The sequence below is a fragment of the Cyprinus carpio genome, chromosome A7 (genome assembly GCF_018340385.1).
Source record: "Cyprinus carpio isolate SPL01 chromosome A7, ASM1834038v1, whole genome shotgun sequence".
NCBI classification, from domain to species: domain Eukaryota; kingdom Metazoa; phylum Chordata; class Actinopteri; order Cypriniformes; family Cyprinidae; genus Cyprinus; species Cyprinus carpio.
This window is the reverse complement of record NC_056578.1, coordinates 29,129,304-29,144,062: the sequence shown is the minus strand read 5'-3', so window position 1 is coordinate 29,144,062 and position 14,759 is coordinate 29,129,304. Positions and strand designations below refer to the sequence as shown.

At 36.5% G+C, this 14,759-nt stretch overlaps 1 protein-coding gene across 3 annotated transcripts in view; it reads right to left on the bottom strand.

Annotated features, from left to right (window-relative positions):
• Positions 1–14,759, bottom strand: part of LOC109092864 (transcription factor 12-like) — a 101,004-nt gene that overhangs the window by 69,102 nt on the left and 17,143 nt on the right. For 2 of the 3 annotated variants that reach the window (XM_042760732.1, XM_042760733.1), the window contains exons 4-5: positions 8,242–8,315; positions 2,193–2,295 (exon numbers count right to left, since the gene is read on the bottom strand). In XM_042760732.1, coding sequence (XP_042616666.1) covers positions 2,193–2,295; positions 8,242–8,315 — 177 coding nt within the window. Of the gene's footprint in view, positions 1–2,192; positions 2,296–5,515; positions 5,561–8,241; positions 8,316–14,759 lie in introns of all 3 variants that reach the window. The other variant, XM_042760731.1, reaches the window with a different exon arrangement.

The window sequence follows — 14,759 nt, the reverse complement described above, 5'->3', positions numbered from 1 at the left end:
GATAAGACTCGGTCTCCTCGTCCAATCCCAGCAAGATAGCGCAGACAATTTAGCCGTGCAATCAGATTGTCTAATTCCCTGACACACCATTGTTCCAGATCATTTCCATATTTTGCTACTTATAGGCATAATTAGTGCTGCAACAACAGGACAGAGGAAACCCAAACATCCTCCCTACCTCCACCATACACACACACACAAATCCAGATCACTTGGTAGAGATAACATTTTGTTTCGGTGGGCTTCGTGCAGTAGCACCCATCCGTAAACTTGCCACCTTACATGGCAACCGGTCTCCAGGGTGATGCTACACAGAGCCAGGGTTCAGCAGCACATAAAGCTGTCATGTGTGAACACATCACAATAGCAGCAGACAGAGAGACCTCAGATCTAAAAACATCCATCAATCATGATCAAGGGATAAACAGCCCATTGTGACTCGAATCAAGCCATTTTCTCTGATAAATATCTCAGAAAATGCCATTTTTTATCATTTCCTTAATCACCTTTTGAACAAAATACAAATAAAATGTACAATTTAAAGGCTTGATCACCTTGACTGTCATGAAAAATAGTAAGAACAAACACCTTAATAAACAAATGACTCCCTGCTTATTTATAAATAAAATTGTCGCATTAAATATCTATAATATACTGATTACAGATATGCTACTTTATGGAAAAAAAGGACTAGCACTAATGAAAATAGAAGCAATACAATTTTCACTTCACAATGACAAAATTATCCACATCATCACTGTGTGCAATTTTTTTCAGCATCTGCACTGCACGTCATCTTGATGCTGAATTATGTGTATTATGCTTTGCTTCTGTGGAGTCAGCAAACAAGCAATAAAAAAATGGGCCAAACAAACAAAAAAACTCACAAACTGATACAGATGGAAAATTATTTGAAACATTTTTGGAAGCAAAAGAGGAAGTGGAGCAAGTTAAGCAGAGTTTCACACACCTCTTCGGAAAGAGGAGAGAGATTTGAGAGAGTCCGTGGCTGAGGGGGTTTGTGTGTGTAAAATGATCTTTGGCCCATCTGTTTGTTTCACTACCACCCCCTGAAACCCCTCCTTCTCTCACTCTCCCTTCCTTCCCTTCCCTTCTCACTCTCCCCTGCACAAAATGCAGTGTGCCACTGGAAGAAGCCGGTGGCTTTTCTACCAGCTAGCAGACAGTCTTTTGTGATGGAAAACTGTACTGATGGTGTGACTTCCACCCTGGGGGAGGGTCAACTTCTGAATCTGAAGACAGTCACACCGCAGGACAGATGCTAAAGAAAAATTAATATGATACTGCATTATACTGTATATAATAATACAATACATAATGAATTACATATCAAATAAATAATGCATTTCTAATACTACATTATTATATATTATTTATTAGTCAGTGGTCAATTCATGAACGAATGACTAATTAATGAATGCATAAAAGACTCATGAATTTGTGTGAATCATTCTTGAGTGAATCTGTCAGCGCAGTTACTGAACCTGACTCACTGAGCGAGTCATCATGACTTTCATGTCTGACTCAAAAAACAGGGATTATTATCTTTTATAATAAATAAAACAATCATTTTGAAATGTCTATTTTACCAAACTTAATTTATATATAACCATCCAAACGTTTAGAGACAGAGAGATTTTTTTCTTTTGGAAAATAACTTTTATTCATCAAGGATGCACTTAATTGTTTAAAAGTGACAGTGAAGACACTTACAATGTTACAAAATATTTCTATTTCAAATAGATGCTTTTGTTTTGAAATTTCAGTTCTAACATAAGTTATTCTAACATAACATATTAGAATGATTTCTAAAGGATTATGTGACACTGTAGACTGGAGTAATGATGCTGGAATAAATTACTATTTCATCAGTTTCTATTTTCATTTAAAATATATTAAAACAGAACACAATTTTCAGAACAGATTTTTTTCTTTCTTTCAAACACATTTAAAACGCTTTCTGACCCCAGACTGTTTATAATCTTTTACAATAACATTAAAATAAATATGTCAGTGTGCAAATACACAACATCCTCACCCATCTCTGCCACTTCCTGTGGTGACTGCCTTCAGAGAGAAGAGCCTGATCAGTCCACACTTCGCTAAACGGATTGATGACAGAAACACGGGTGTGAAAGAGAGACAGGGTCAGAATCACCTTGGATACTCACCCATTGTGCTGGAGCTCATGAAAGGTGTTGGGGACAATCCTTCATGGGACACTAATCGACTGTCACTCAAGTGATCAGCATAATGAGTGCTGTCTCCAAACCCCTGGGGGAAAGAGATCACAGCGTTAAACACATTATTAGCTGGACCTGCTAATTGAGTGCTATGACACTCTTCTAATTACTGAGGGAGAAGAGGGGAGCACGACTGGTCAACTGTCCCCCGAAACGATCAATATTTCTCCTCTCTCCTCATTAAAAAACACTTTCTTCAAAGTCTTTGATGAATTTCATTAAAAGGGCAAACAAAGCCCTGAAGAGAAGATAGCACTTGCGCTGTGATTGTGTAATTGTAATAAAGTTAATGGGGCACAAACAACAACAAAAGAACCGATTTGCATTCATCAACAAAATTCATGTCACATTAAATCCGTTTATTTGATTCCATGCTCTTGATTGTTAACACAGTGCCATTCCTAAGGATCTAACAATAATTCAGACATTTCTTTTTTAGTGTTCTAAGCAAAGAGTAACAATTGAGTCCACTGTGTTTTGCTTATAGTTAAGATCACAACTAGTGAACATCTTTAGAGATGCTTCTAGACGTTTCTAGCTCGGTTGTAAATGCCGTTGCTAGGCAACATTTTTGCTTTGTGTGGCAATCGTACTTTTTGTCACTCTTCATTCATGATAACATTTCTATGTGGTATATTGTTAAAAAAAAGTGCTAGACCGGTAAGGATTTGTCCGTATGCAAAGCTGTGGTATGACACATCAGAAATGATGAAGTGACGCGTTTACTAGAGCTCGACACAGATCACGCCTTTATGCCAAAAGACTGCTTGTACTTAAAGTAGAATAAATAAGTCAGGTTCTCTCCTCGGCAGCTGAGGTCTGCCCTTTCATGACCGTTATCAGCTTTGGGGGGCTTAGGTCTAAATATCGGTCACAGTATGGGCCTTTAAAACTCAAGAATCCCCCCAATAAAAGATACTTTGTGGCTGTGTTAATCCTGGAGCCGGTGAAAATCCGCCTGGCGCTACAGTCAAATGTGTTCCCCAAACCATATTAACTCTCTTCTGAGGGGCCTACAGCTGCCGGCTGTCCATTACTGTGGGCTTTTCCTTCTCCACTTTCAACAACAACAACAAAAAAAAATATTGCAGATTATCACTACCCATGATTTTTTCCAAACGGATGGCGATTGAGTCATTTCAAAAGCGATGGAGTGTTGCGCGGGGCAGAATCGATGCAGAGAGGTTCCCTAACGTGTTCCTGCAGTTTGTGTTAATAATGGCTTCTCCACTGAAGAGTAACAATGGGAGGGGGTGGCAGGCGAAAAACAAGCACCCCAACTGCACTGTCCTTCAAAGAAATTTGGTAAGTATGATCTAGTAAGCTTTCTTACTGAGGGTAGTGCACAGATGCAGGCACATGTATGCACTAATATAATTACTAGGCTAGTTCACCCAAAAACAAAAATTCTGTCATCAATTGCTCAACCTCATGTCGTCCCAAACCCATAAGACTTTTGTCAATGCTCTGAACAAATAGGTAGATATTTTTACCTGAGAAATTTCTGTCCATCCACTGAAAGTCCTTTCACCCAAAACTTTCAAGCTTGAAAAAGTTCAAAATGATATCTCAAAAATAATCTATATGAACTGAATGGTTTAATTCACGTCTTCTTCATAGGGAAGTCCGTTTCCACCACTGAATAAAAAAATAAAACAATGTAATTGCAACTTTTAATCTCACAATTCTGGCTTTTTATTTTAGCAATTGGAGTTTACATCTCACAATTCAGAGTTTTTTTTTGCAGGATTGTGTGATATAAAGTCACAATTGCGAAAAATAAAGTCATAATTGCAATACATAACTCACAATTGAGACTTTTTTCTAGCATTTGCATGTTTCACAATTCTGACTTTGACTTGCAATTATGAGTTTATATCACACAATTCGAAGAAAAAAAGCCAGAATTGTGAGATTAAAAAAAAAAGTCACAATTACCATTTTTATTTTTTATTCAGTGGCAGAAGTGCACTTCCATATCTTCACCTTATTTTATAAACAGATTTAATTTAGGCTATTATGTATTTGCGTGGCATGTGAAAACAATCCTCACTGGTTCTTGTTGAAGTTCAATCATGCTTATGGGTTTGAAACGACACGAGGGTGATTAAATGATGACAGAATTTGCATTTTTGGATACACTATAACACTCTTTATCATCCATATTTTCCTTCCTGGCCTTTTGAGTCTGCTCTCTGAATGTCAGAAAAGTCCAGTGGATGGGAAGCTGAGATGATGGTGAGACCATTAGATCATCAATCATGCTGCCTTGTGATCTCAGAATGCACAGCTTGTTGCTCATGCCCTCGCTGTCAGCGGCAAATGGTTAGTCTGGTCTAAATAACTGCCATGTTGCTGCTTAAGCATGCAAACCAGTGCTCTGTTCAAGAAAACATCTCTCAGATGCTCCTTCGCATCCCAGGTGAATACCCTGGTTCCGTTTTAAGGCGTTGGGGATGGGTGATAGTAGCATGATGGACGGGAGCGAGGCACTGTGGGACAGCGGGATGCGCGGCAGAGGTGTTGCATGCGGGTTGGCTGTCAGATGGGAGGCCTGAAGCCACGGCTGCCCAGGATCTGATGCCTGGCTGTGAGCCAAGGTCAGCTAGCCGGGGCTCCTGTCTGTTCACAGTCCACTAATCACACGTGTGCAGCGAGGGAGAAGAGGAGAGAGAGTTGCTCTTGTGAAAAAGAGCTAGCTTAAAATGGTTCACAGTTTCCGTGTGAGAGAACAAGGGAAACATTAGTTGATAGGATCCCGTGCTCTCTGCAGGTAACACAGAAATACAGACAAGCCATAGCCCCTTTTTAGTTATCTGATAGGAGATCTGTGTGTATCAAGACTGTGAAAAAGTAATGTGATGGATGAAGACACTGATTAAATCTAGCAGGTACTTCACAGCAACCGGCTGCAGCTCTGCTAAAGCTCTTGTGGCTTTTTAAGGGTAGACCACAAAAGACTGAGCTAGATTCTCATGATAAGATCAAACCTCAGACAACAGCCTCCTAACTTTGTTGCTGGCCATGAGCAATGGACACTGCTGCGGTCCAATTAATATCAAGAAGCAAGTTTGAATAGTAACTTGTAAGTCCAACTAAGTCTACAACTGTTTCAAACAGAGACTTTGTGATTTTAATTCTATTCAAACTGTGTGTGTGTGTGTGTGTGTGTGTGTGTGTGTGTGTGTGTGTGTGTGTGTGTGTGTGTGTTTGTTTTACAAACACTCTGTAAAAATGATGGAGCAAATTACCTGCTGGTTTTCTTCTAACTCTGGGGTCCTCTGAGAAATGTAATTCTGTCCAGATAAAAACGTCTGTGATTACGATATATATATATATATTTTTCACAATGCTTTTCCTCATTTAATCTGACCTTCGCTGAATACTGTAACTAATCACAAATTTTCTGTTGCACTGCCTGGCACACATTCATTATGCATTTAAACATTTCACAAATTTCTGAGCAAAACAATGGCTGGTGGTCCGAGTAATGCTGACATCTAATCTGATATAAAAATCAAATCGAATCAACCTGGGGAGTCTGATCATAAACAGTTTAGAATGGCAACTACATACAGCAATAATCATCGTTTTAATACATTCCTTCACTTAATTATATATACTATAATTCAAAGGTTTGGAGTCGGGAAGATTTTTAAAATGTTTCTGAAAGAAGTCTCTTATGCTCACCAAAGTTGTATATATTGATTTAAAAAAAAAGAAATCGTAATATTGTGAAATATTATTAAAACAACTGTTTTCTATTTTAATATAATTTAAAATGTAATTTATTCCTGTGATGGCAAAGCTGAATTTTCAGCATCATTACTCCAGTTTTCAGTGTGACACAACCCTTATAATCTTACTGACTCCTAACTTTTGAACAGTAGTGTATGTAATTAATATCACACATGTATTTTATTTAACAGGTTTTGTGAAACATATACATGATTAAATAGCAGACACACTTGGTTAATAAAAAAAAGTTAAAACGTTAATAAAATGTAAATAAAAATCCTGTTTGATTAGTGCCAAAAAAAAAAAATCTCACCATGCAGCATTGGACATGGATTCATCACTAGGTATAAAGGGCAAAAGTTATGGCCATTCGTGCAAATAAGTTCTGCAATTTTTTTTTAGCTGGAGGCACTGGCTTGGAAATTATGATGATTATATTGCAGGTCGAATGCTTGGGAAATGACAAACACTTATGTTAATTTCTCTTTGGAAAGCCAAGTACTCAAATACGCACACATACACACACACACACACACACAGTATTTCAGTAGAGTTGAACAGTTTGATTGTGTTCATCTGATGTGTATGTGTGTGTGTGCGTGTGTGTGAAAAGAGGTGCAAACAGCTGTCTGCTGATCCCATCCCCAGCAATGTCACAACCACTAATTTCCATGCACCTAGAGCAAAGATATCTCATGCGTCTCCATCTTATAATTCAAATCAAGCCGCCGGCAAAGCCATCGCCTGTAGAAGTGCGGAGAGGAAGGGCATCGGAAATAAACAAGACAATGTGGTGTGAGAGCCTCTGACATTCAGCTGATTTCTGATAGGAAGTGACAGGAGATTGACATGAAATGAAATTCATACAGGGCATCCTGAACACACCATCGTGGAAAAGACAAACAAACAAATAGGAAGCGAGAGATCTTCACAATCTTCATGAAGGTTGAGCGCAAAATAAAAATCTTTCTCTTTTTTTTCTTATTTGGATGAGGTGGATATGATTTGCATGCATGAAAATCAATCTGCGCTTATGGTATGTCTGAAATGCATCAATGCTTCCTGCACCAAATGCGTTCAGTCAAACACACAGAGCCTGGAAAAACTTCAACCATTTGTTATTTGTCATGAATACCACTAATATAATCATAACGTCTGGTAGGCTGTATGTGCACTTTCATCAGTCTCTTCTAACAAACTAAATAAAAAAAAAAAATCATTTTTTTTTTTGTTGTGCAGAAAAAAAACAAAGATATTTTCTTTGCTGTTCTTTGAGTGGAGCAGCTGCTCGTAATGCTTCTCAACAGTCAAAAAGAAAAATTAGAGAAAAGCTTTTTTCAGATTGTTACTAAGAAAATGGGAGGGGGGGTTCTTTCAATATGGGCACCCCTCAATTTACTTTCAGATATAAAAACTGCCACTGTATATATACTACTGTAAAGTTCTGTAAATCAGTTAAATAAGTTAGTATGTATTTCAAATAAATGCTGTTCTTTATTCTACAAAAATGTATCACTGATTCTACAAACATAATAAGCAGCCCAACTGTTTTATACATTGATAATAAGAAGAAATATTTCTTGAGCTCCAAAATCAGCATATTAAAATGATTTCTGAATGATTATTAATGAAGAGTGGGGTAATGGTTGCTGAAAATTCAGCTTTTCCATCACATTAATGAATTACCGTTTTTACAGTATTTTTGATAAAATAATTCCAGATTGAGCATACAAGACTTTCAAAAATATTAATCAATCTTACTGACAGTAACAGTATCTCACTGTAAAGTACATGTATTGTCTTTTTAATAAAAAAAAAAGCCACCTTAGAATACAATGAAAAACAGTTAAAGTATGTCCACAGACATCTTTGCATAAAGCATCATCACATTTGATTACATTTTATTTAAACATTTCTTTTTCTTTTTATCAATTATCAGTTGCATATGTCAAGTAAGCACATCTACCAACAAACTTACAAATGAAGTGTCTTTCTAAATGATTTTTGGAGGAACCAGACTTATCTCTCAAATATGAAATTATGTTAACATACAGCCTGTAAGCAAATCAGATGCTAACGTTTCATTTTGTTGAGGACAGATAACTCTGAATTGGACTAATGGAAATGCACTGTACTGGTGTGATCACATTAGCTGGTGGGTGTGTGTGTGTGTGTGTGTGTGTGTGTGTGTGTGTGTGTGTGTGGCAATTGTGGTGAGGCAAGGCAAGACCGGTCTTACCCTGGAGGACTCATAGGACGGGCTGGACTGGCCACCTGGGGCCCATGATGCTTGGCTTGTCCTCTCATCCATACCTGTCCAAAACACAGATGTTTTGATGATTCACAACTCCATCAAAACATGCACACCCAATACAACTTCAACACAAAATTAATTATATATATATATATATATATATATATATATATATATATATATATATATAAAGATTTTTGTAATCTTTTTGTAGTCTTTTTTAGGGCTTTTTATTATATTATAACTAAAATAATGTATTAAAATAAACTAAATCATGTGGATCATCTTGCTATTGTTAGTAAAAAAGCAAAGAGAAATTTAATAGATAAGGGTATTTTTAGAAAAGAAAACATGCCTACAAACTGTGTTCTTTGCAACAACAAAAACAGAACTACTTAATAATGCAAACTAATTTACATTTACATTACATTTACATTTAGTCATTTAGCAGACGCTTTTATCCAAAGTGACTTATAAATGAGGACAATGAAAGAGATCAAAATCAACAAAAGAGCAATGATATGCAAGTGCTATAACAAGTCTCAGTTAGCTTAACACAGTACACGTAGCAAGGGTTTTTTAATCATATAATAAATAAAAAGAAACCGAAAAAAAAAAAAAGATAAAATAGGAAAAGAATAGAGCAAGCTAGTGTTAGAGGCCTTTTTTGGCTTTTGTTAACTGTATAAAAATAAAAAAGAAATGAAACAGAGTACAAAAAGTCATGTTTTTAAGAATAGAATTAGAATAGAGAGTGCTAGAGTTAGAAGGTCAAAAAAGATGGAAAAGATGTTTTTTTTTTTTTTTTTTTTTTAAAGAAACCAAGCTGGTCTAAAAAGGGGCATGTTTTAAAATAAAAGAAGCTGAAAGAAAAGTACTGCAATTAAGAAACAATATAAGGAATGCAAGCAGAATCACTACACATCTATTGCAAAATAAAATATAATATACATTTTAGAAGACATAAGACTACAAGAAAGCTGATAAAACACTATACTAATATATAGATAATGCTAAAATAGCCAGTTTTTTTTTTTTTACAGATAATTACAAACAAATAATTGAGTCTGAAAATACTAGAGAACAAAACACCAGGTGAAACTTTAAATGATCCCAGCGCAGCCTTCTCCTGTATTCCGCTGCATTTCAGTGGAACAAAATGATCTCATAAATTATTTACTTACACATTCACTGACTGACAATTCAAATGAATGTTTTTTCTAAAATGAAACCGAGGGAGGGGTCTGTGGTTCCCATTGTCATTCTCAGCCTGACTTATGAACACACTTTCCAGTGTGGCCGACACTACAGGACACGTGAGGAGTGGAAATGTTGAGCTCATGGCGAGTGGTCATGACCAGCATGGCTCTCTTGGCAGGAGTAAAGAAAGAGTCCAGCAGAGCTGTTAATCCACTACACTTCCATTCAAAGGCTGTACTTTACAAGCTGGCCACAGCGCGTCATTTATTTTGTGCTTGCATAAATCACTTTCAAAAACGCATCGCTCCCTTTCCCGTGCTGACGCTCTTGTGCCGGTGCAGCCGGGCCACTCGGAGTTGTCAGTGATGTATTACCGAAGCTCATCAAAATAGCTGAGCACTGAAAGTTTGATAAACCTCATATTTTTCAATGTCTCTCGTTCCAAAAGACAGCCACAGAAAACAGAAACGAATAAATAAATAAAAACGTAAAGTTGACACAATTGACTTGATTCAACATCTGGTACGTGATGAACAAAAACAATATCTGGCTTTGAAAATTACATTTCGCTGAGGCTGTTGGGTAAAGATATATGATCGCTGGCTTCTTCAGGCTGTTTGAGCCAATATTGTTGTGCAGGTAACAACATTCCGTTCTTCAGTCTCATGTATGAGCCTCAAAATTGCAGAGGAAGAAAACATCAATATCTCTCCACGCTATTGATAATCCATGTTTGTCATTTCAACAATTCTTTCTTATCTGATTCCAGCCCATTATAACCTGCAACATGGATCAAATGCGAGTAAACAATCAGAGAAAAATGATGGTGGTCTTTACACAAACGCTGAGAAGACGGTCTCAAAAAAGCATCTCAAAAAAATGGATGTAGCGTTATTTTCATAATAATGCAAAACCGTAAGTGATCCTTGTACTGCTTGGCTGAGCATGATATAAACTCAAATCAGTATCAGCTGAACATTTGCATAAAGAGAACAAGCTGTTTACAGAGAGAAAGACGAGTCTGATTGCTGTTTACTAATCTATCAATCTATTTATACATCCATCAATCCCTTTTTAACCTATTTATCCTTTTTTCATCCATCCATTTTTTTTCATCTGTCATCCAGCTTTCTTTTCATCTATCAATTTTTCTATCCTCATCTTTCTTTTCTTTCTCTCTTTCTATCCATCATATATTTATTCATCCCTCATTTTGTTTTTCATATTCTTTATTATTTCTTCCCGTCCATTCACATTTTTTATATATCCATCATGTTTACAATATCCACCCTTTTCCTATCTATCTATCTATCTATCTATCTATCTATCTATCTATCTATCATCCATCCACCCATCATTCCAACCTTTTTTCTTTCTTACATTCATCCATCTTTTTCCTCTTCATCCATCAATACATCCTTCTTTCCACCCATCCATTTATTCTTCCTTCTTTCCACTCATCCATCCATCCTCCATTTCATATCCATCCTTTTTTATCATCCATCCTTCTTTCTTTTTTCCATCTACCCTTCCTTCTCTTTCCCTTTCTTTTACTCATCTTTCTTATTTCCTATTCATCGTCCATAAATCCTCTTTTCAACCATCAATCCGTCCATCCTTCTTTCTTTGCAGTCAACAATCTTTTTTCCCTTTCTTTCATCCTTTCCTTTTTTATATCTATCCTTCCTCATGACTCTCATATCCATTCTTTTTTTCTTTTTTCCCATCCTCCCACCCACCTTGCTTCTTTTTTCCATCCATCTTTCTATCCATCCATCCAATAGCCTTTCTCTTATATACAACTTCTACCCTCACATGATTAAAATAGACACATAAATAGCTTCAAGTTAAAAAAGGCAAGACAGCAAAAGCAAGTTCCTCTTTTTCCCCAGCTAAAGGTCTAACACACATAATCAGTGTGTGTGTGTGTGTGTGTGTGTGTGTGTGTGTGTTCTGGTATATATGGTTTATGAAGACACAAATGTGTGTAATGACATGGGTATTACAACGTAAACATGGTTTATGAGGACACTTCCTGTGTCCCCATAAAATAAAAGGCTTTAAAAAAAACATACAAACGTTGTTTTATGAAATTCAAAAATTGCCTGTAGTTTTCTGTAAGGGTTTAGGTGTAGGGTGCTAGAAAATACAGTTTGTACAGCATAAAAACAATTACGCCCATGGAGAGTCCCTGTAAACCACAAATGCAAGTATGTGTGTATGTGCGTGTGCGTGTGTGTTTGTGTGGCCGGATACAATGCCAGAGAGGGCCTTTTAAATTCAGACTGGGTGTTTTCTCGCCTTAACACAACCTATAAAACATTAGGACTTTTCTTCACTAAAACAGCATCTTTGGATAATGTTTGGTAATAAGAAGGAAAATATTACTGATGCATTATTAGGTAAATGGAGTCTTATTTTTGCACATGTTAATACTTATAATCAGAGCACAAGAAAAAATAAATAAATAAATATATAAATAAATAAATAAATAAATAAATGAGGAAAAAAGCAAACATTAGATTATAAGACGGATATGAGGCTGGGAGCTGTAATTCATTCAGTGTCGGAGCTGGAATGTGTAAAAGGGGAGACATGTGTTTAGTATTCGCAACAGAGGAAATGACCTCATAGGGAAGTTCCTCTCTGAGGACCATTGAGGAATTTTGTATATATTTACAACACTATCCTTCAGTTTGATTACTACAAAAAATGATACAATCAGCATGTCTAATTAAAATGTAATAATTTTCAAGCAAACAAATAATCTTCCTCATATGAGAAGCTTTGGGCATGACAAACTAACTCTGACAGGTTTCATACAGAAAAAAGTGTGTGTGTGTGTGTGTGTCTGTGTGTGTGTGTGTGTGTGTGAGAGAGAGAAAGAGAGAAAGTGAGAGAGAAACTGCCTCCTCCTTTCTGTGGTTTAGTTTGTTATGAGTCAGCTGCTCAATTTAACCATCTGCCAAATCACTGAGGACCGATGTCATGAGATGTTCGACGTCAAGGTCAGTGATTGAAAAAGAAAAACGTACCATTTCCCAAACGGCTAATTTACAACTGCTCTTTTCCTTGAGCCAGTCTAGCGGTGCAGAGCTTCACCTGTCTCTATAGCTTCTCTTAACGGCCATTCATCACTTTTATACCAGTAGTCTGCCCTACAATCCATGTGTGAGTGGTTTATAAAACATACACTCCTCCCACTCGCCTAGTGTGAAACATTACTGCTGCAGAGCCAGCAGCCAATTCACAGCAGCTCACACGACCAGTGCGCTCATTTATTCACAAACCCCAGTCCTCTTACTGAACATACAGCACCATTTCCCTTGCACCATTTCCTAAAGGCAAATTCATGACATTACTGACTGTAAAATACACTGACTGATCAAAATGTGACAAGTTAACTTATGGTATCTGTATTGTTGATGGTTCCAGGTGGTCTAGCAGCCTTTAAAAAGGAGGGTTCACCCAACAATGAAAATTCTCTCATCATTTATATACCTTTGTGTCATTTCAAGCATTTTTTTAAAGCATTTTTTGTCCATACAATGAAAAACAGTGAGATCAAATAGAACACTGACACTCATTGAATTCAACTGACAAATTACAGTCAAATTGTGTTTCACAAAAGTAAAAACAATTATTCAAATTTGGAAAGACAGGAGGGTAAGTAAATGACAGAATGTATCTCCCATTTTCGGGAGAATTATCCCTTTTACCAACTTGATCAATATTATCTAGCAGGTCAAAACAGCCAAATCAACCATCTAAATAGGTGTTGATATTCTGATTAGCGAGACGACAAATACTGCAGAGTAGCATAGTACCTGCGTGACTAGATTTCTTCAACAAGACACATGCAGCATTCACTGACCACCAGAGCGCAAAAGTTGGTTCAACAAAACATTATTTGTTTAAATGAACTTGTTATATTGATCTGAACTGAAATAGTTTTGAAATAGCATGGAATAGTTTTCCTTAACTTAAGTTCACTGAACAAGTGCTTTTTTTGATGGTAGAATCTTCTAGAAGCCACCATCAGATCCAAATGAATCTGGATTGATTCTTCAGCAGGGCATGTACTAGGCCTAACGGCACAAGTATAATCAAACTCCAAGTGCACCTCTGATAGACCCTCAGCTGGCTTTTCCCCAGCATCTCCAGCTATACATATATCTTATAGCTCATCTTTATAATTATTTCTGAAGCGTAATTTTTTACGCTTAATTATGAAAATCTGCTCCAAAATAAATGCAAATTATGCACGCATAGGCTTCCCGACCAAACTGCTGTGGATTCTGCGCTCGAGCACAATGCCAAAGAGCATTCATTTACATGCAGCTCCCATGCAGAGAAGGATTTAAATATGGATTTAACTTGGCACAGGGTCTGTCTTGTGAGCAAATCTTTGTCTTTCCTGTTTTAGCGTCTGGCAACCATGAGAGATTTTTCTTTAACATTGTTTTACTTCTGCATTTCCAGACTAATCAAGACTTTTTCTCTAATTTGCTTTCAAGGAATTACTGGGGGTTTTAAAGGTGTCTTTGTCCTGCATGTCAGCTTTAATGATGAAAAAAAGCATGACGAAAACCTTCAGTAATGCATGACGGCGTTAATGACAAAAAGACTAGCCGACTGAGTGGTTTTGCAATGGGGCAAAAAGGCATAGCAGTTATACAGTTGGAAAGAGGAGTTCTGGTATTTACAGTAGACTAAAGTTATACAGACATGTGCAGGGATTTTAAAACCACACATGTAGAGGAAGAATGCATCCACTCCTCCATACATACTGTGTATGTGTATATATATAACAATTTTCCCTCAGAAATTTCTAGCAAATTTCACAATTAATTATAAAGAAATGGCAAGTAACACAATGGATTAAACATGAAATTTTACAGTAGAAAGACTGAAATAGTATTTTCTTGTAAAACAACTCAAATAATCTTTGTATAATTTATAATAAAAATAAATAATTACAGTGTACTTAATTTCCCGACCAAGAATTTCATGATTTTTAACGAGCCATTAGAGTTGTATTACACATTAGAATTTCTTTTGCAAAAACATCACAATATTTTATTCAAAACATGTATTTAATTTTTTTGTACTTTAATAGCATGCAAATCATGGAAAACATGTATTCAAGTCATTGTGAACTAGATTTTTCATGCTTTTCAGAAATTAGAAGATGCAGACAAAAAAAAGAGCATCATGTCATAAACCCACATGTACATAATTACTTTTGCTCAGTAGGTGGATGCCGTGTTAAGATGCTTATATGTCCTTCATATCAACAGCAA